The sequence below is a fragment of the Phaethon aethereus genome (genome assembly GCF_964289735.1).
Source record: "Phaethon aethereus genome assembly, chromosome: 3".
Taxonomy (NCBI): domain Eukaryota; kingdom Metazoa; phylum Chordata; class Aves; order Phaethontiformes; family Phaethontidae; genus Phaethon; species Phaethon aethereus.
The window spans coordinates 121,803,580-121,825,839 of record NC_138576.1 but is presented as its reverse complement, the minus strand read 5'-3'; the positions used below and the strand labels follow the sequence as shown (position 1 = coordinate 121,825,839).

Below are 22,260 nucleotides of genomic sequence, written 5' to 3'. Positions count from 1 at the left end.
TAGAGTAAGTGGAATATAGATATAGGGAAATTGTTCCATTAGTTGAACATATCATTAGTCCTGTTTTGCAAATGGAATGCCAAAGAAATTAGTCGAGTAATAGTAGTGATATTAAGACAACTGCCAAGAACCTTGTCATTTGCAAACTTTAAATATATAGGGGTAAGAGGCAGACTTCTAAGTAATTTCATATCTTAGGAGTATAGCAAAGCTGTTCAGTAACAGACCAGTTGTCATGGTCTCAGCATTTCTGATTTAATCTCCATAATCAGTAACCTGTACAGAAATGGAGCCAAAGCCAGTGTGCTCCAAGGGCGAGCGCCACTTAATCTTTAACTCAGACTTAGGAAGTTATCCTAGTGGTTGTCCAGAAAAGCCTTGGTTTAGAAGGTAAAGAGTCCTGGCTCACGCAGAACTTCCTGTTGAACCTCTGAGATTTTGCTATGAAGTTTTTGTATGTCCTGGTAGAAAAAGAGCAAGGTTAGAAGACTTTCTGTAGAACAACCAACCTTCTGTGCTTAAGATGGATCACTGTTTTAATATATTAGGTGCAACAAACAGTGCAGTTTGGGTGTTGTGTGGTTTTTTTTTTTTTGTTTTTTTTTTTTTTTTACCAGTTGAGTCCTATCTCCTCGTGGAATGAGATAGCCCAGCCATTCTCCTTTCAGCTGTGTTGGGAAAGTCTCTCTGTTTAATCTGAGAGAATGTCTTGCTACATATCTTTCAGGCAAATAAAACATCCTTGCCTGCAGTTCTGGCTCAGATGTGTAGTTCTTACATTGCTGGATTCATTGCTACTAGTATTATGAGTGAGCTTTCCAGGAAAGGAGCTAATACTCATAGCATTTTTTCTGTTGGAATTCATTGTTTCTTCTAACAGAATTCTACATGGAGCCTAGATACTAGGCATTACGTTTATTGCTAAATATATATATATTTATAAGACTGACCAGGAAATGCTATAAAAACAGTCCCTATTGAAATGCTAGATTTACGAACATTGGCCTCACAGTGATGCGTACTTCTAGGATGCTATTCGTAGGAGTAAAATTAAGTGTATTTGTAAACAGTTGCCATCTGGAGGCAAAGACACCTTTTTTCCTCCTGTGTACTGTGTATACCTAGCTACTTAATATGTCAGATAGATAATCTTGTAAGGACCTTTGGCAAATGCTTATTTTTCATGGTGGCTGTTGTATATTATGAAAGGTTTATCTTAAATTGTAATGCTTAAAGTAATTCTAAATCTACCACCTGTTATCAGTGAATTGGAGAGGGGAATAATTTTTTCTGAAAATGTTCTTTAGACAAAAATAATGTTGTAAAGGGTACATACTGTGAAGTTGCAGCATTCAAGATTATGTTGCATTCTTACTATTTTAAACAGAGTAACAAAATTACTTCACTAAAACATCACTAAAATTGTTAGAAGACAGGTTTGCACTTTTATTAGACCAATTGATAGATGGAAGATGCAAGCTTTTAGACTCCGTGTCCATTCAGAGCTAATGAAAAGATACTGAGCCCAAGAGCTTGTTCTTTTTTTTTTTTTTTGAGCTGCATCAGTTGGTGTTAGTAAAAAGAGAGAGAAACTGCTTCATCCTGAAAAAACTTTCTCTCCCCTCTATTTCAGACTATGACTTTTAGTACATTTTTTGCTTTTATCCTGGTTGATGAAAACACTGTTCCCCCTACCCAAAGCATATGGATAAGAGCTACTTTCTTATATTAATCCTCCTGTTACTTCAGGAGGTTGCACAGCATCCTAGTTGTGCATAAATGTGCAAATATATTACAATTACAGAGGAAATTCATTATTAAGAGATCTACCAGGCTTGGAATCAAATTGGAAACTGTCTAAATGGCTGAATGAAGGGCTTTGTATTAAAAAGGCAGATCCCTGCACTAATACGTGAGTGAACTCTTAAGCAGATATTCTAATTTCTGTACTGGTATTGAGAAGCATCGCCCTCTCCACTTAATATGGCAGACTTCACCAGGGCTGAAGCAGTCCTCAGTGTGAGCAAAGGAATCATAAGTTAGCCCTTAGTAAGTAATCCTGTATCAAATGGGTAATTCGTTTGATAAATTTAACCTCTCTATTTGCATTTACAGTGTTCATGAGCCGATTCGTTTCCTTAATTCATCACCTGAATGTATTCCACAAAATATTTTTCATGGGCTTTATTTTTACTGTGTGGATAGGTGCCAAGCGGTTTACTGGAAGTACCCGATATCCTTTATCTGAGATTTCACCTGGGTAGTGATTTGCTTCGTAAGTCACGAGGCTCTGGTTTTTCTAGAGCAGCTCAGGCAGGCGTGCAAAGGCCACCGGGGCTTGGAGCCTCCAGAAATGGTTGTTAGGGAGTAAGATTTGGGGGGGTTTGAAATCCCTTTGGCCTTTTCCCCCTGATCAGTGAGGGCCATTCTGAAGGCTTTGGTGCCTGTCTCTGTGCAGAGTTTTCAGGTTGTCATGTTCACAGCTGATAACTGCCTGTGTTTTCACAGGTTTAAACTAGAGGCAGGCAGACTGTCATCTCCCTTTCTTCACTGCTTTCCCTCACAAAGCCTTCAAGGCACTGTGGATGGGCTGGGTCCCTGACAATGACATGGAGCCTAAATTCGTGTCCAGACATCTCCTGTGGGTACGCAAGCACATCTGGGGCTGAGCAGAAGCTGGGATAGAGCCACAGTGACCAGCCACAGCGACAGCAGATTGGGACGTGGTGTCACAACCTTTGGTCTGTGCCCTGGTTAGGGGCAGGATCGCCTGCAACCCAGGCCTGTTTGCTGGAAGGAGCGAAACGAGTCCTGCTTCCCTGACCCCACAAGCTCTGATGGAGCTGCAATCCCAACTGTTGTACCGGGATGCTCAGGGGACTCTCTGGTTTCGCTGGCTTGTGAAGCTTTTGACTTGTCGCTTGGAGATCCTGCTTGGTGAATGTGCAATGAGATGGTTCATAACCATGCATCCCTTTCCTTTCCAGGGCTATGTATCGAGCTGTTAAGAGCATACCAGGGTACCACTCGGTATTTAAGTGTTCACAGCTATCTGGCCTGCTCTGGACTCCATTTCAGCATTTAACATTCCCCCCAGATTGGAAATCTAGAGAGGGGAGCCTTGTGTTCAGGCAGAGATGAATGAGGATTTTTCAGTGGGTGGAAGGCAGCAGTAATTTTGGAAAAACTGTGGCACACTGACAATTCCACATGGGTGCAAAATGCTCTCTGCACCCCTTTGAGCTGCCTTCATATTGGAGGATGTCACTCTCACGTGGCTTCTGCAAGACCCCTCACTGAAGAATTTAATTCAAAACAGCTGGGGAGAAGTACAGTCCCAATGTTGCCCATGATGGTTCCTCGTCCCTCAGTAGCGGAGGCTTCAAAGGAAGCACTACCCACATGGGGAAGCTGGAGGAACCTGTGCACCAGAATGGGATGCTGGCTTTGCTCTAGTTTTTTCTCACAGCACTTACTGATAAAATACAGTCCAACGTAAACAGGATGATGTAAAAATGGTTCCCAATCCAAAAGTTTAAGCATTAATATAGCCATAATGCTTAAAATGTCAGTCCATTTCAAAATGTGTCTGAAACAACTTGCATCATAAATAAAAGCTAAAGGTGTTTGTAAAACCATGAAACAAAATTTTCTATGGCTTTTTCCCTTCATTTGCCACAGCAATGACTGTGCCAGTCCTACCACTCATCGGGGTTGTCTGTCTTAGCCCCTTTTGCCAGTGTCTCAGTGTAGTGCAGGAGGACGAACAAGAAGCAGCTCAGGAGTGGTGCTTGGGAGGGAGAGTATGTAATTGATGGCTCAGGTACTATTTTCAGCATCTTAAGAGATATGCAGACCAAGGGAGGATTTCTAGCACCTTCTAACATGGCAGTGGGATTCCAGTGCCCAATAAAAAATTAATAGGCAGTTTCCCATTTCACTTTGAATCGTACTAAAATTTCCTGGTACGATCCCTTCTGAATTATTTCCTAGATGACTGTTGACAGAGCATTGCTCTAGACTTTGGCTGTGCGTTGCAAGTATTGGTCACCTCAAAATTTGGGCTTGGATCCTCTCGTTGTACATGGTTTGACAGAGTTTTGTGATATTGTCTGCTATATGATCTGGAAAATCGTTTGCCATCTCATTTCGGATAGCAGCAGTGGCACTGCTTGGAGCAGGGTATGGACATACAGCGGGACCATAACCTATTGAAGTGCTGTTTTCAGGATCTTTTGCTTTGCTATGTGGTGCCTCCTCCTCTTTGCTCCAGTAGCATCTTGTAGGCATTTTCCTTGTCTCCTATTGTGAGACTGACGATGGAGCCTGCAGTCACTCCAGAAAGCAGGGGAAATGGCTGTTTCTATGTCCGCTCACTCCAAATCCCCGAGCTCTCCGGTTTCTGGGAGACACCTCGATAAGGGCTGCACTGAAACAGCAAAGTGGCAGGCGATGAGGGTGCCCTTGAAGGTGTGAGCGTCATGCAAATGCAAGGAGCAGGCTGCTGCATGCGTTAACAGCGTGGGAGAGCACAGGGAAGATGATGAGTGCGGTAATTAGGTGGATATGGAGCAATTATTTAGCATCTCTTGTAACACAAAAAGTGCAAGGTGTCCCAGGAAATGATGAATCAGGATAAAAACAAGCAAAAGGAAGTAGTTTTTCACCTAACACATAGGGTATAAAAATACTTGTTATGAGGTGCTGTGGAGCCTGTAGGTCTTAAATATGGTTAAAAAGAGGATTAGCTCAGCCAACAGAGGACTGGTCCAACAGTGGCTGTTAATCACTACAGTCTATATGTAACCTTAGGCTCAGGGAGAAGCTGGTAGGGGGAGGGAAATGTATGGCTGTTCTGTTCTGCACTCAGTCCTTCACACATGGATGCCTGGCACCAGAAGGTGAACAAGCAGAAGCTTTTTCTGTACAATACCTTGTGTGATTACATCTTTAATCGGGGATCTTTTCTTCCTGCCGTGTTGCATATTGTGGCATCCCATGTAAAACGTTTCAAATGCATTTTATGTCAATATGCTCAAAAACATCCTGTCCTCTCTGGTCACTGACACTGAGTCAATTCATGTGCTCGGGTGCTTCTAATTGCAAAGAATGCAGTTAAATTTGTGTTTGTCTCATTTGATTGCCTCTGTCTTAGGTTACTGATAAGATTTTGTTAGAAACTGGTATTTAGAAATGTGTTGCCACATGCAAAACATACTATTTTGCATGTGACTACTACCTTAGCATACATGTGGGTGAGAAATCCACTTTAGCACTTGCATAAATGAAACTCAGTTGTTTTCAGTATTTTAGGGCAGGGAGGAAATAAGGAAGTTTTGCAATAGGTTCATTTTAAAAAACTGATGTATATTTTCCCAAGGAGTGCCTCATTCCGTTTCTATAAGGTAGAAGCATCTGGGAAATAGAAATCCAAATCTGATCCTGGCTGTAAGCACCATTTCCTGCACTGGAACAATGTTGTCCAGTTCACTCGCCATGGGAGCGGCAGCTACCACATAACCTTTATATGCAGCTGAGGCTTGTATGCCTATATGTATTTTATAGCAGATCAAGTGATATGGTACATAAAAGAAGCCATCTATGTGGTGACAAAAAAAACAGTGTCGAACTTCTTAGGAGGTTGGTACCAAGGATTTCTGTTTGATATGGCTTCAAAAGCTGCAAACACATTTTATATTCGGTGAGACTCCAGTGTTGTGGGACTGGTGTAACTAAGCAACACGGGAAGAAAGACTGCACTGATGCTGCAGTAAGGCCAAGATGTACAGAGTGTATCAGTGGAAGTTTCTTTATAATCACACTAAAAAATTTGATTAAACTTGCTTAGTGTCAGGTGGAGGTTTAATATAGCTCCTATTGCTCTGTTTGCAGGATTGCATGATTGAAGGATACAAATGTTTAGAACCAAAAGTCATCCTATTTCTCCTTCCAAAGCAGAAGAATGTGCTTTTTTTGTTAAGGATCTTTTTGTTTTACCGTTATCTTTTTTTCTTCTTCCTCTTATGAGCACTGAGGGTGAGGGAAAGCTGTATGGAAAATAGCATTTTTTACAAGTAGATGTGAAAAGAGTCACACCTGGGTTTAGTTGATCTCATCTGGCAGAGATTTCCAAATCCGCTTTTCCTCAAAGAAAACATTCCCTTTTCCTGTGTTATTGGTCAGTCTGTTGTATTCTCCCAGTAGAGAATTGAGTTGGAGGGATCAAAAAAAACCCAAAAGAGCTTGTGAGCTCCTAGGTTATTGCAAGCCTCATATGTATGTTTGGGCTTCATCAAACTCTAGGGTCTTCTCATGTGGTTTACTATCCTACAAAAATACCAACTCTTTCAGGCTGAGGTGAATATAGAGCCTGTGCACTATTGGGAAGCTCTTGTTGGGTAGTGGCAGTGGTTGTAAGCAATCAAAACGAAGTGATTTTTCAATTACTAGGGATTGAAAATAGACATGAGAGACATGATTATAAAGCTCCCTAAGGATATGATGATCCTATGATGATCCTATGATGATATAACAATCTACATGATGATCATATAGACAGGTGAGTGAAGCTTTGGGACAAAGTTTTGGAAAGATAAGTGGGGTAGAGAGAAACATGGAGAGTGAGAACCTACTTGGTCTTTTCAGCTGCTGGAAACCTGATATTATTACAGTGTAGACACTTTGCTTCACACGGGTACTCTGGCCCATACTGCTGCCCACTCCAAGATCGGACACAAGAAGCTTTTCGTTTGAGCAAGCAGAGTCTGCCTCAAAATGGGATCCATTTTCCTCAATGTTGCGAGACTTGTGCCCCCATCCTCTGTTATTCCAGTGGAAACTGTACCGGCAGATCATGGAATACCTGCTAGGCAAATGTTTGACAGCAGGAACTTTTTCAGCTGGGCTCCTGTTTTTATATAGCAAATAAGCTCAACAGGATGGCTGCAGCTGTCAGCACTGAAAGGTTTTTTTGGTTTGGGCTTTTTTTGAGGCATCAGCAGTGTGATCACCAACTTGTCACTTCAACCTCCTGTACAGCTCTGCCCATCTCACTGCTCTGTTTGCCAGTGCTTGTGTATACAGGCTGCAGAGGGGAGTTTGGTTGGGTCCCGCAGTGCCCTCCCAGCCCCTCCCCTGGTTATGTTCAGTACACGGAGCCGCGCTTGCAAGGAGGAGCAGACTGAGACACGTGGGTTGGCTGGAAATAAGGAAACGTCTAGAAATCAGTAAACAACTGAAAATGCTGAGAAAAGGACCAAATCCTGAAGGAAGAGACGAGGCAGCTGAGGAAAGGCTAGAGGAAGGCAGGGAGGAGCTAGCAGCATGTCGTGCTGCTGGGGGAGTGCCGGCAGCCCGGGATGCAGGCCCTGAATGCAGATGAAACAGCAGCCTCCTGCAGCGTGGAGCTGGCTCCCGCCTAAGAGCTGTACAATGCATGCACAGTTAAAAATAAAAGGTGTTTGTACAGCGGTGACTCTCCACGTGCTAACATGAAGAAGAATGCAAATAGAAGCATGAGCAACAAGGAGGCGGTGGTTTAATGGCTTAGGGGATTAGCAGCGGTATTTAGAGCCTTTCACCTCTCTGTTCCTAACATAAATCTTAACACAGATGGATGATTTTAGCCATCTGGCTTGTGTTTGCTTGTATGCAACAACTAGTGAGACAGAGAAAGAACCTGACCAGCAAGGCAAAAGAAAAAAAAAAGTATATGACAGAAGAAGGCATCCCCTTCCCCAGGGTCAGTAAGAGCAGGTATGGTGCAATTACTCTGTTTCACATAGCTCGGCAGGTAACAAGGGAGAGGGGAATGAGAGAGTAACAGGCATCTCTTGGTACATGACTCTACCAGGGAGCCTGTGACTTATACAAATGTGTATGCTCTGAGCAACTTGCTCCCAAATGCAAAGCCCTGTGATCTTTAGAGATATAGTTACCCCAGACAGCATGAGAGTTAGAGGGCGAGTTTCAATTGTAGGTTGACTCTCAACTGTAAACTATTTTATACTTGACTGGAAACTGTTCTCCCATACATCACCCATCTAATACCTTAATTTTATATACTATAACCCAATTTATAAGCTGGAAAATTTTGCGCTCCCAACCATATGACACATTTCGGATTAGATGGCTTCCTTGCATCCTAAGCCTTCTAAATACTGATGCAAGGTTTCTTAGGGGTGGGCTGATCCTTGCAGGGAGTCGCTGTCAGTTTTCCCCTCGCTCCAGGCTGCAAGGTCTGTCATTCCCTTCCCAGCAAGGTCATCTTGGTAGAGCTTCCCAAAAATCTAAGGCTTTCACATGGCTTCCCCATTAAAGGTCGCTGTTCTGCTTCTCCAACCAAGAGAGTAACTAAGAGTGGGTACGTGCGTGCACACACTGTAGCATGTTTTCCTAGCCAATTATTTTTCAACAACTCTTGAGTAAGGCTGAGGGTTACCGAGGACCTCACCTCTGGTCTTTCAAATGGGAGAGTTTGGGCAAGAAATATTGATGGTATGTCTTAAGGAAATGTTTACTGCTGTCAAAGATTCACTCTTGGGTTCTTCTGTGGTTTTACTCAATTTTCTCTGGGATTGACTGTCTGTGTTGCATATTTCAAACCAAAGCAGACTTCTGGAAGGCTTCCTCTGGATAAGGTAAAAAAATGTATAGGGAACATTAAAAAAAAAAACCCAAACACAAAACCCCCCAAAAACTAGGTATTAGAAATCCTAATTTATAGCAATCTTGGCACTGATTCTGCTTTATGGTACGCACATAGAGCTTCAATTAAAAAATATTTTTATTTTTACTTCAGAACCAGTAACCAAGAAACCACCTGTAGTATCATTCTTTTGGGGGGAAAGGGAGTGAATTTTAGATACAGATTTCTAAAGCACTGGTTTTTATCTCAAATAATTGGTTTTGGCATAGAGCTCTGTCTACTAACCATGGTGTTCGTGACTTCAGCCAGCCACACCAAGGTCAGTGAAAGAGACCACTTTATATTTGACAAGGAAGCACGTCCACCAGGTGCATGAATAGTGTGAGAGTAAATTATAGACACATGAAGTGACTGGGGAGCGCTGTGTGCCAAAGTGAAACTGGGATTCAGATCTAGATTGGGGTAGACTTTTCAGAGGCACCACAGTGACCTAGAGATCATGTCACCAAGCAGCTGGGAGACCAACTGTCATTTTCAGAAATGATGTAAGGACTTTACTGCCTTTCAGCGAGACTTGGGTTCCTTTTCCCAGAAAAAACAGCCTTTAATTCACAATTAGTTCACAAAAGCAGTCTTTGCCTCTTCATAATTATACTAGATAATGACTTCACTACTTTTTAATAACATCAGATTTCCTGTCTGTGTCCATTATCACCAGCTTAGAAGCTATTCTGTTGCTCTGGGAATTCTGTATTCCAAGTCACTTACAGAACTATAATTAAGAAATTCTGCAGAAGACCAGGTGATATATGTATGTTAAGATATTATATTCTGCTGATGTAGTGTCAAGTCTTAGATTAATTTGAAATTTTATCATGCTGGTTTCGTTATAAACGCTTCCATGAAAAGAACATGTTATTGGAAACTGAATAATTAATAATGTCTATGTTAACCAAATATTTTCTGAGTGGTTTGTTGAAAAACGTCAGGACTCCAGCTGAAAATTCTGGCTCTGTTGAAGTCAATGGCAGAATTCCCATTGGTTCTAACAAGATTTTTCATTTTCTTATCTCAAAAACTACTTGTCCAAGCTCCTTAAACTTTCTGTGTACAAATTTATATTTGTACAGTAAGGGTCCGTGTGCCTTTTTGATCTCCAAAACAATTGTTTGGAGAATAAGGAGAAAGGAAGTAAAATGTGCAGTGACTTTTTTCAGTCCTGATCGTTTGGGCTGGACTAAAGCGTACTCAGGAGAAAAGTCACCTGCTGTCGTTTAGTGGCTTCTGAAAGCCCTGCCCTCCAGATCATGTCCAAATGAGATGGAAGGGAGAGAAGGATGGATACAGATACATCTACTATAGATTCACAAGCATCCGTGGAAATTCTTACACTTGTGATTTTAATGCTTATAGCAAACGTAATTCACAGTGGAGGCCTCTTATTATTAACCAATTGTTCTGTTCTTATGCTACCAAAATAAAGTTTTAGGGTCCAAATCTTGACGAAAGCAGAGCTTAATCCTCATAGTATGTGTCACAGCATTTGGATCTCAGCGGACTTTGCAGTGTAAAGATCTGACCCTGTAAATTAGGACCTAAATACTACTGTTAGTTTTCATTACCATTGATCATAATATTGCAAACTGGCTTCAAATGGTGATCCTAATATGCACATATGCAAGTTTGAAAGATGTTAAGCTTTAGAAAGAAATTGTAGGCTTGCTACAGAATTTGCATGTGCCCAAATCCATTTAAAAGGGTATAAACGGAGTCTATATGAAATAGGAACATAGTTGACATAAACTTCTGTGGTCAATGCTGCATTAGATGAGCAAGGCTCTGGGACATTGAATTACCTAGATGTTAACTAAGACTAATAATGGGTTTTTTTCCTTATCAAAACAACTTGCGGCAAGAAATTCCTTTGTTACCAAAATGTAACTTTTTGCAAAAGGAATCTGCTTTCTTCATCTGAATGATTACAAGTGTTCAATTCTTGGCTAGTGCAAGTTTGGTCTTAAACCAAGTCATGTCTGGCAAATTTATAGTAACTTCTTTATGTGGTATGGTTTCTGGATAACTCGTTCTCTTCTTAACATAGCCAGCTGTTCCCAGGAGACAAAGCAAACTGAAACTTAACAAGTAAACCAAAAACTCTGCTAGAAAAGAGAATGCAATTTCATTTTATACGAGTAATAATTTGCAGAGTTCTGTAAATTATGCAGATCTTTATTCCCTGCATTTCCTGTATCTGGTACTAAATAGTCTAGTATCAAAACCTTTTTTTCCCATCCACCTCCAGATATCACTGCAAAATGTTAAATGGGAGGAGGCAAACTAAGATATGGGCAATTTGAAACATGGAATATTTAATTTTAGATGTTTTTCTAGTATTCTTATAAATTTTGTTCAATTTTTTTTTTTTTTTGACAGATGATGCTAATGAAGAAGGGACTGAGCTGAGTGAAGAGACAGGTGAGTAAACAGTATTTTATGCTAAAATATATCACTTCTCTGAAACATCAGCCAAACTGAAAGAATTATTGGAACTAATTGCCTTGGTTGTGATAAGCAGTGCCAATCATTTATTGGCAAAATTACGAGAGTCATCTCTGGGTTTTAACATAACATAGGGTAAACCGTCCCTGATAATAAATAGTACATGGTAAGAATGGCTGAGACTACCTTTTTAATGTCATCATCTGTTATGAGCCTCTGGGAGATACCCAGTTGCTTTTTATTAATAACTAGTTTGAACATGAATGGGAAATAATTAAAATTCTGGAGTCTCTTTGTCTGTAAAAAGGTGTGGATACAGAAATTCTGGAGTAATTTGCAATTCTGATTAGTGACCATGATTTGTTTGCAACGAAAACAGTAGTGAAACTTGCCCATAAACTCTTATATACATTGAACTTGATTTGATGTTGTTTTGAGGGGAATTTTTTCCTGGTCCTCCTAGTTTGCTGTTTAAAATAGGAGTCGATGTTTAGGGTGTGTGGATGTGGATAGACTTGGAATGGAAATGGTGGATAGGTATAAAGGAAATAAAGCCTGAGGAACAAGGAAAGGGGAGGACAGAGGATTAGGTATCTCCCATGAGGACAAAAGCTTCCTGTCAGAAGACTTCTGCTAATTTTTTGTAGAGAGCTTCATCCACTTAATCTTCTTGATCAGGCTTTCTGTAATAGGCTTCCACCACAGCACCCTGTGTTACTTTCCCTACTGACCTAGAGGTTCTCAGTGGATGTCTACTGTTCCATAAGAGACTTCTGTGCAGTGAAGGACCTCCTTTCGTACGCAGCACAGCTCCCCCTACTCTTCTTCTCTGCCTCTCCTTCCTAACCAGCTAGTACCCCTCTGTGACAGTGTGCCAGGCATGTGGACTGTCCCCAAGGTCTCTGTGACCCTGCCTCCATCAGAGCCCAATGACTGTGCAGGAACTTCCAGTTCTTCTCTTTACAAAAAGGTGTAGGATCAGAAAGGAGAGCCACATGGAGAAAGGCAGAGAGAGACCAGCCAGAAAACAGAGGTAAAAGCTTTTGAAGCAGTGTGTTGGCTGCTTAAATTGGCAAGATTGTCCTAAAGACAAATGGATTATGATGATTTATGCAACCAGTTAATTAGCTTAGAAATTAGAAATACTTGAAGAACGGTGTATATGCATAGATGTGAAAACATGGATATACACAGATAGATATGTGTTACACTGATGGATTAGCACATTTTTTTATGGCTGTTCTGGCCTGTTGATTTTATTATGTATAATTATAATTACTTTTTGGTGTCAAGATTACTGGCTAGGAACTTTTAGAAATTTTAATACAATTAGTGTGATTGATATAGTTGTACATACATACATAAAAGTAGAAAAATAAAGACCGTCATTATACAGCAAACATTTGCCAAAGATTATCCTACAGTTGAATTTGCAGTATTCATCTAACATTTCCAATTTCATTTTTTAGAGTAATTGTGGCATGTTTACTTTTATAAGCCAAATTATTTTGCATTTTTTGTCGCATTGCTTTTATGGAGATTATGCAAATTACTTCTTTAAAAGCATTTTAAATTAGAATTAAAAGGAAGTACATTTCCAGTTAACAGCCAGTCTCTCCTTTCTTGCCTTGTATCCTTCACAGCTTCACTAATTTAGGTGAAGCTACATAGCTGCTGTGGGAAATTATCACTGAATTAAGTCATTTGAGGAAGGTATTGCCGTACCTCTACCTTTCTTTGTGCATATGAGGTAGATGAGATCATAGCTTCCCTCACAGGTTTGCCTGTAGGGTGCTATGAGCTTCAACAGCATGTACTTGGTTGTTTCTTTATCACTTGGAGATACTTTGGGAATCAATGCATTGATTGTCAGCAATGCTAAAGAGAAGTATCTTTTGTATATCTGTTCCAGTAGTGGGGCAGATATACAAAAGTTATGCCCTTTTGACCTATTTGTGTATGGACTTTCTAATGACTGTAGGATGCATTTGTGGGAACTGTAAATATATATATAATTTCTGCATTGAGGGGAGTTTTCATTTTTATACTCAGATTTTTATCAGTTTTAAGGAGATCTGCTTTTTACTGTTCTAAGGGAAAAATTAGAGTAGCAACTCCTAGTCACTACTTCAAGCTATTAATTGAATAATCATTTTTCATTCCACTTGACTTCATGGGTCATGACTCCAGCAGATGGAGTCAGCAGTTGGCACCAATATTGATGACCCTGTTTTTTTGAGCTGTCTATATCCAATCTGCTTTGGGGTTATTACTCCAATTCCTGTGCTTAAGAATGGAAAAAAAAAAAAAGGGGGGGGGGGCAAGGCTGGATTCCTGGAGACCACATGTTGCAGACTGCACATGTGTAAGACCTTTGGCAGAGATTTGAGTATTCTAAATTTCACCTAAATTCCTGTGCCTCCAGCTTCCTACTGACTAGGTGTTTCTCAGGGCCAATATCAAACCAAGAGGAATCACAGAGGGGTACAGGGACACAAACGAGGTGTAGGCTCATTGTATCTGCACCAATTTCCATTTGAAGAATGTAGTAGAATGAGGTGGAGATTACAGAATTGGTCCTAATTTAAACCTGGTGGCAAGAATTAGAGGGGAGAAAACCTGATCCTGGTCTGGTGTCAGCTGGAGTCAGTGGGATTGTGTTCGTTGACTTCTGTGCGAACCAGATTAGGCCTTGGGAACACTTAGAGAATTAGCTGGGAGTATGGAATAACAGATGACCAAATGTGTGTATTATTGAGTAGTGGATACATTGTGAAAGTTATCTGTCTTGTGTTTCTACCACCCAGAAGTGCAAATATCTCATTACATGCAGAAAGGCCTTCCTTTCCATGATTTCTCTTCAAAATAAATAAGGGAATATCTTAATTACATCTGCCAGATAATCTCCATTAATATCTACATTAATACTATAAAATCAACAAGCAGGAATGATCACTTCAGTGAGTTAATCACACAATGTCACTGCATATATTGGATGTACTAGAAAAAAAAATTAAATTAAAATAACCTAGTCTTATTAAATATACACATTCGAGACCACTCTTTCAATGGTGTTTGACTCATAGGATTTTAACCCATCATTTTGTTATTCTGCATGCTGTATCCTGTAGCAGCTGCTGACTTAACAGCACCATTTAATTGAAAGTGCTTTGATGTTATCATATGTCATACAGTTTGCTGTTAGAATGTCTCGAGTCAAAAGGACAGAGGTGGTAATTGCAGGTACAGACCTGTGCAGTTCTACATCTCAGCTTTCCTTTATGAACGATTTCCTACATAAGCGAAGAGAAGGACCAGATGACCTAATAGTCTTGCCTACCTTTAACTTCAGTGATTTAACACTGCAAAGTCATGATGCTTAATGTGTTAAGCTCCATTAAGGGAAGATTATTCTAAACTTTAAATTCTGAAAGACTTTGCTTTTATACCCGTAGATTCACATACCTATGCACAGAAGCGTGCAAAATAAGCGCTAATACTGCCATAATTGTGTGGACAATTGCAGTGATTGCATGTGGAAATTATAGAAGCATGTGCTATTATGAGAAGTACAGTCCAGATTCCTGCACAACAGTATCACATTATTATGCACTGACATAAGTTAATTCTCTTACCATTAAAAAAAAAAAAAAAAGAAACGCTCAGAAAAGAGTTTCAGTTCTGAATCTATATTTTCTCTCAACCTGTTCAGCTTCACTCTCCACCAGGTACCAACACCTTTTGACATCACCTGTATGAACATTGCCACACTACTGTCTCTTGTTTCCCATCTAACAGTTGTTTGCCATAAATGCTCTGCTGGTTATCCTGTTTCTATCCTGAGCATCCTAATTAACCGCTTATTCTAGTACTTCAGAAGCCACAGCCAGCTAGAATGGCAGGACGAAGGATCTCATTCACACCAACAAGGGAAGCCCTATTATAAACAATGCTGTATAAATACAGAATTTCTTTGTATGTTCCACTGTGTGCACACTCTTACACTTGGATACTTTTTTTGGAGGGAGACTTTCTCTTTTTTTCAGAGATGAAAATAGCAATCACTTGTAACCAGGGAGTTTTGGAAGTTGTGAGGGATTTTGGGAATAGCTTACTCAGAGACAGACTATGAGATTTAGGCAACTTGTTGACCCTCTGAATTAGCCTATAAAGAAGAATAATTTCTCAGAAACCTTTTTGCACAGATCATCACGATTAGAAAAGCTTTTAATACGATCAGCTCAGACACCTGTCTAGGTGTGCTATTTTTAAACAGAAATTTGCAGGCCTAATTTCTGTAATATTTGGCTAGCTGTTCTGAAAGACATACATACTGTTGCAGAGCAGAACAGGTTAAGAGTTGTATTTTGACCATAATAAAAAGACATTATTTTGAAGCCTGCACAAATCCTTTTCTGTCTCAGGAATGAGGGAAATCTGCTAAAAAGCAATGAAATTGTGATTGAAACCTTGTTCTGCTGGGACAGTGCCTCTACATCCTTTTCTGAGCATTTTAAGATTCTTTATAGAGTGCAAAAAGATCATTTCTTCTGAGATAGTAACAGTTCTGACTTCTCTGAATGTAAGACTCCTCCCGCTCTGTCTTTGTGCTGTCAATTAAGATGTTGGTTATATTACCTAATGTATTCAGATACTCCTGAAAGACCTGGCTGGACATTTGCACTTACACATGATTGACATTTGACTTGTGGGACTGGAGGAAGCTGCATAGATTGCTTAGATGATAAAATTCATCACTAGAGAGGTGAGTGTTGATTGAAACGCTCCTATTGATTTGGTCCCCTGATGTGAATTGTTGTCAACCAAAAAAGGTAATGTAGCAGGTAGTTCAGAGTGGCATTAGGACCAAAGAACCATACGTCAATATGGTCCACTATAAATCTTCAAGTTATTTTTTAAAAGAATGGGAGAGTGTTGGCAGGAATCAATCTTTAAAAGCCTGGTTATTTTCACAATCTCTCTTTTGTATTGAAGTTCTTCTTGAACTCTATCGCCATTGCTCCTGAGTAACCCCTTTAAAGGGGTGCCAAAGTGTGTCTTTATTTGGCAGGTTTTGCCTTTCTTTTTCCCCACGGTATTTCTTGTGGTTACTCCTACATTCTCGCCACTCCAGAAATAAATTCGTCTTAGCACTTGAAAACTCTCGTTTTCCTCAAAATATTGTATTTGAATTTCAAATTGTCAAATGTGATGACATGACACATGATGTCCTCTCTTAAGTGCTGTCAGGAAAGGTCTACCTCCTGATACTAAGCCAAACCTCAAAGCATGTTCTGCTTTGCAGTAACTAGCTTTATTTACTGATCGCTAAGGGCCTTTCATGCTCTGAAGTATATGGAATTCTAGAACGAAACAAATTCTGTTCTGGAAGAAATTTTTAAGAACAATATTCAGTTTGGCTTTTTTTGGGTAATGCTCACTCCTTAAAAATAAGCAAGTGAGATGGAATGTAATTACTCGCATACAGATCTGCATTTTGTAATTTTTTGTTGACATTTTGAGCTGCTGCTTCATGTAAATTCCTTCCAGCTTCCCAATTGATGGATTTTTTTTTTTTTTTTTTTTTTTTTTTTTAATATAAGTACAGTAGTATAATGTTTCCGACTTTCCTGGGCTCCATGCAAAGCCAATGATTCACTCCCTTTTTGTCTCTTGAATGAACACAGTATTCCCCTTGACTCTGCAAGTTCCCTTTCCACATCCTCACTTACTTCTTTCATACCTCCTGTTTGGAAACTTCCAGCATCTTAGTTCTAGATATATGTAGTTGTGGAAGGGCAGAAGGTAAAAGGGTAGTATCTACAGCTGTTAATAGAACCGAGTCCTTTGTGAGAACTGGGCACCTGATTGCTGAGAGCTGTTTAAAAATCCAGTGACATACAGAGTCGATGGTTGTGTCGGGTATGCATGACAGCAGAAGAGATGGGAGTTTTTAGAACACTTAAGCAATTTATAATACTTTTATAGTATAGTAGGTAGCGCTTTTTCCCCAGTTGCTAATTAGCTAATCAGTTTGAGGTAATACCATGATTTGTATTTTCTCACAGCACAGCGATCGGGGTAAATCAAGCAAGGTCACATCTTCCTAAATTTCCTGGTTACAAGTGGTCAAGGTTTCTTGCCAGCATGCACAAAAGCGTGTTTTCTTTAGGCTTCTCCCTCACCCAAGCCCTCAGCTGGCTACAGGGAATCGGGAAGTTTGACAGAAAGTCAAATGACACAAAATCATTTTCCCGTCATGGTTGAATAGATTCAATAGGTGCAATGAATTGAGTTTTAATTGTCTGCCATTCTCTGCTTTCATGGTTAAGCAACAATGTTTGAAGAATGTTTTAATTAGTGAACCTGCTTTCATTAAGTGTCTTAATTTAGAATACCTTTTATGATTAATTTCCAGCTTGGCCTCCCTTTTGTACTAACAGGCTTTCTGTGCTACCAGTTTGTGCCTTGAGGTCTATCATAGCAAACAGACAGTAATTTCATCCTTTGTATTAAGATCACAGGATATTTTGAAAATGTTGTAGAAAAAGTTCATAATTTTTAAAATTTAACTAATTGATATTAAACACCATGAACTTCAGTCCCTACAAATAGGGGAGATCTTAAACTTAACTGGCCTCAGTTACTGTTTTACTTAGGAGGCTTTCCTTTTCCTCCATCGTCCTGTTGCTTTCTGGTGAAAAGGTTGGAATGGATTTCTTTCAACCAGAACATTTCTATCTTGTAAATCTTTCATTTCCTTAACTTATTTCACTATCAAGCTTGCTTCCCTACCCTTCATTTCATTACTAATTTCAGTCAATATTCATTTGTTACTGTGTTACAACACTGAATGGAGAATTGAGCCAAGAGGGAAAAATTATTTCCTTCAGATTATTTCTCCACAGTTCTGTAATGCAGTATAATATATATTATGTTAAAAACTACTAATTAAAACATTATAAAATTTCTTATTTCTGAAGAGACTAAGAGCTTGTGAAAAAGTACGTTATTTTAGTATGAGCTTTCTTCACTGCTGTCATGTGAAAGTTAGGGAAAGTGGAGTCCGAGCTGAAAGGTACCTGTAATGACTTTTATAACAGAATATGCAGTAATTGATTTTAAACATAGGCATTGGGTACTGAATGGAGTACTGAGATAAAATGTACTCACAGTTGTAGTATCATGCATAGTAATATTTGATACGATAAAACAAATTCAAAATATAATACAATATAATTCAAAATATACTAATATGTCTATTTTTTTATGTTTAAAGGGGGATCGGGACAAAAAGAACAGCCTCCATCTCCCACAAAGAGCGAAGCAGAGCAGCCTGAGGACCTGCAAGATGATGCTGAAGGTAGGTGGTCTGACAGCTTTTCAGAACTATTAATCAATTCTGCATTTTGGGGGTAAAAGGTTTACTCTGAATTCTTGGGAAAGAACTGGAAAAATTTCATTTAAGAGTGTTGTTTGCACACACTTGGCAAGTTCCTTTTGGCTTAGATCATGAGGTTGTAATTCTTCTGAAGTGTATTTCATCTCAGGGTAGATTCAGAATTACAAATGCTATTTTTACGCAATGGGCTACTGATTATTGCTTATATATAATGAGAAATTGTTGCTGTTTTATCTCTAACCTGTTCTGACTCTACTTCATTTGTAACACAAAATGTAATGCATGTTGTGCAGGGCTTGGGTCATAGTCTGGTTGGTTGAGTTGGTCAGATAAATCAGCTACCTGCTGCAAAACACGGAGCAATAAAATTCTTGCTTTCCTTTCCTACGAGAAATTTTTGCTGTATCCTTTTCCGCTCCAGTTACAGTGTTTATGGCTCTAGACCTTATGCGTTGTATTACATCTATCCATGGTCAGAAGTCACAGGTGCTTAACATTATTCCTAGAGTGTTGTTCCCTGAGTCTTCACAGGGCAGCTTGTCCATGTGTACAGAGGTAACTGTGGTCTATGTTGCTCTAAAATTGGATCAAAGTACCTTTTCTTAATCTGTATCTCATTGGGAGAGTTGTTAAAAGATGTTAACATCAAAGACTTATTTTCAGAGTGCAGAGTTTGACGTTTCTTTCATATGTGTGGAAGAGCAAAATGCCCCAATGCTGGAGAATTCCCCTACGTGAAATAGTTAAAAGGATGAATTTTAATCTTTAATCCATGACAGTTCCTTATCATGGATTCTCTTTGACCTAATGTTCTTCAAATGACACATCTCATTTACCACCTCAACCAGTGGCTCCACGATCTTCATCATTTTGACCTAGTGCTGTGCATTCAGCTCCTAAAATATTCTGACTGGGGTATAGTGTGAGTCATAAAGAGCAGAAAAATGTTAACATCTATCACTTTAAGTAACTGCTAGTAACATCCTGTCACTAACATTGTGACTGGTTGTTAATGGCAAGTACTTAAAGCAATAGCTGTCATCGCCTGGAAGGTGTTGGGGGGACCCAAGACTTCTCGTCCTGACTGGTCGTCTTTCCTTTCATGCTGCACTAAACCCAGCTGAAATTAAAATACCAATTTTATGTTTGGATTAGAGAATTCGGTGATGACAAACCACATGTCAATTTGTATCCAAGCTAAACGGCATGTGGGATCGCAGTGTCATTTTCCACATTCCTAAGCAGGCAAAACAATGATAGTTTTTATGATATATTTTTATATGGAGTGTGGCTAAGAGCTTTCATTGTATCAGTGGCTTTAAAAAATAAAGGGTGGGGGGGAGTGTTGTGAAACTGTGAGGTTTTCCTGCCATTGGAAAAATAACTGACGTTGTTCCACTATTTCTGTGGCTTACTAGATACGGTTTCCTAGTTTACTGTGCCTGTGAATGTTTCCTGGTGACCTACAGTTCACTTTGTGGAGCACAAACGCACGCATTGGAAGGGTGAAGTAAATAGCATGGCAATAGAATGATTGCATTACCCTCGAGCTGTAAAATGCCTGAACTCCTTGAATTTGATGCCGCACAGTAGATTTTGCTGATGCAGAATTGAGGCCTGTAACACGTAATTACTGCTGCAGAATTTAATCTAGCCGGTGACAGAGTCCTCTTCTTCTTAGGCAGGAATCAGGCCTGTAATGTTTAGGATTAGAAGGCTAAATTTAGACTTTGAGGCTTGTTGTGATGGCGGGGGGGAGCTAATTAAAGTGTTTGCTGAAGGGGACTGGGGAAGAAACCGGGATCAGATTTCTGTGGCATTACCTGTGCCTCTGTTTTGAAGAGGAGTCAAGCCATTAGGCTCCAGACACTGAATTCCTATAAAGCTGCCGAGTGGATAAAGTCTAATGTAACACACCTGTGAGCCATTTCCATTTAAGTAAATGGGATTTGCACACATCTGTCTGAGAACAGGATTTAGTTTCTACTGTTCTAATTATTAGCTGCTGGTTTTGACTAATTAAAAGAACTTTTAATGAAGGTTATGAAAGCTGTGAATAGGTGACGTGAACCAGAACTACGTGTCTGAGTAATTTTATTTGGGTAGGAGTTGGTCCTCACTTCTGAAAAGCTTCCTTTTTCTTCCCCCTCCCCCTTTTTAAAAGAACTTCTGAGGTGCTAATGCGTATAATCGGTCTCAAATAAAACACAATAAAGCCAAACTCTGCCTGAGGTCAACTTTGTGGAGTTTTCCTGGTGGTAAAACTGAAGTGCTTTGTGTTCGGCGTGTTTTAACTTTGGGGTAGTTCACATGCTTTAGGTACCCCAAGTTTGAAAACAAACAAACAAAAACCACCCACCAGCAAACAAACAAACAAAAACCCTACAACCCATAGCTTTTAGCAATAAGAGCAAGTCCAAAAATATGTATATTTAACCTAAGACATTATTTTCCCCCTTGGTAACATGACCAGATATAAAATATTTAACAAATATACACTGAGGCACAGGAAGAACCAGATTTTTTTTCCTTTGCTTAGTTGTCAGTGTCCTTTTAGACTGAAGATGGGAGTTCAGCTTGCTATTTTAACAGCCTCATGCATGCCCTTGTGGCAGTCTGTAAAAACTGTTCCAGTGAGTCCAGTAATATATCTGCTGTAATATTTGTCTCCAGCACGCCAGGCTGGTTCACTGGCTGGAGGTAATGGAGCAATATCTTTTCAGTGCATGTAAAAATCTCCACAGAAGATCAGGGAAAGTAGGATCCTTCATTATTACACTCCGCAATCAAGGAAAGTCGAATAAGTGTCTGTATGTAAGGAGCTTGTTTTGCAGTAAGCTAAAATAAACACTTGACATGCTAATGAAAGTAATTTTATACTGAACTTCTAAAGTATTAATGGTGGCTGTTATTATGCTATTAGATATATTGTTCTCTGCCTTCAGACCGTTGATGGAGAAATGCAAGTGTGAACTGCATAGCAGATTCTCCTGTCAATGGTTATATTCAGTAGTTTTTCACTGTAGCGCAGGTTATTGTCTGGGGAAATGAATAGACTGGATACATGGAGAAACATTCCTTACTCCTAGGTTCCCTGCAGTATTTCAGGTTTGACATGTGCAAACATACAGTGTAATTTTTTATACCCCCCACCCCCGCCTTGGTCCTGGGAGAGTACAATGAGCCAGTGATAATTTTGCCTTCCCCCTTGGTCAGGTGCACTCCGTGATTGAGTGATCGTAAAGTCTCAAGTGAGAAAAATGTTAGGCACTAAACAAAACTTAGCACGTCTTACTTCAGTAGCTTCATAACACAATCCTATAGTAATTACATAGACAAAATGGCATTACTTTGTCACAGCGTAGCAGCCACAAGTTAGCACAAATGCCACAGGTCACCTGTTCTCATCCTACTGATTGTCACCAAGCAAAAGTAAACAATTTTTACAAAAGTCTAACAAATCAAAAATCTAAAATGTTCCTTGTTTCTCTTAGCTACCTCCCCAAATGTCCTCCTATAGGTACTGAATGGTGAGGTGTGTGCAATAGATTTTCTTGATACTGGGAGAAAAAAAACCTGTTTGCCTTTTTCCCTCCTTATGGGATTCCCCAGATATAAAATGGAGCCTGCCCAAGAGCTGCCCCATCCGTTCCCACCATGATCTGCAGGTGATTGATATTTTATCAAAGACAACTACATCTAATAACAGCAG

General features: G+C 39.7%; 1 protein-coding gene across 1 annotated transcript in view; it reads left to right on the top strand.

Moving 5' to 3' along the window:
* The window catches only part of MACROD2 (mono-ADP ribosylhydrolase 2), a gene marked incomplete at its 5' end in the record, with an annotated part of 899,733 nt that overhangs the window by 819,416 nt on the left and 58,057 nt on the right, over positions 1 to 22,260 (top strand). The window contains 2 exons of the mRNA XM_081997745.1: positions 11,081 to 11,122; positions 18,426 to 18,509. Coding sequence (XP_081853871.1) covers positions 11,081 to 11,122; positions 18,426 to 18,509 — 126 coding nt within the window. The remainder of the gene's footprint in view (positions 1 to 11,080; positions 11,123 to 18,425; positions 18,510 to 22,260) is intronic.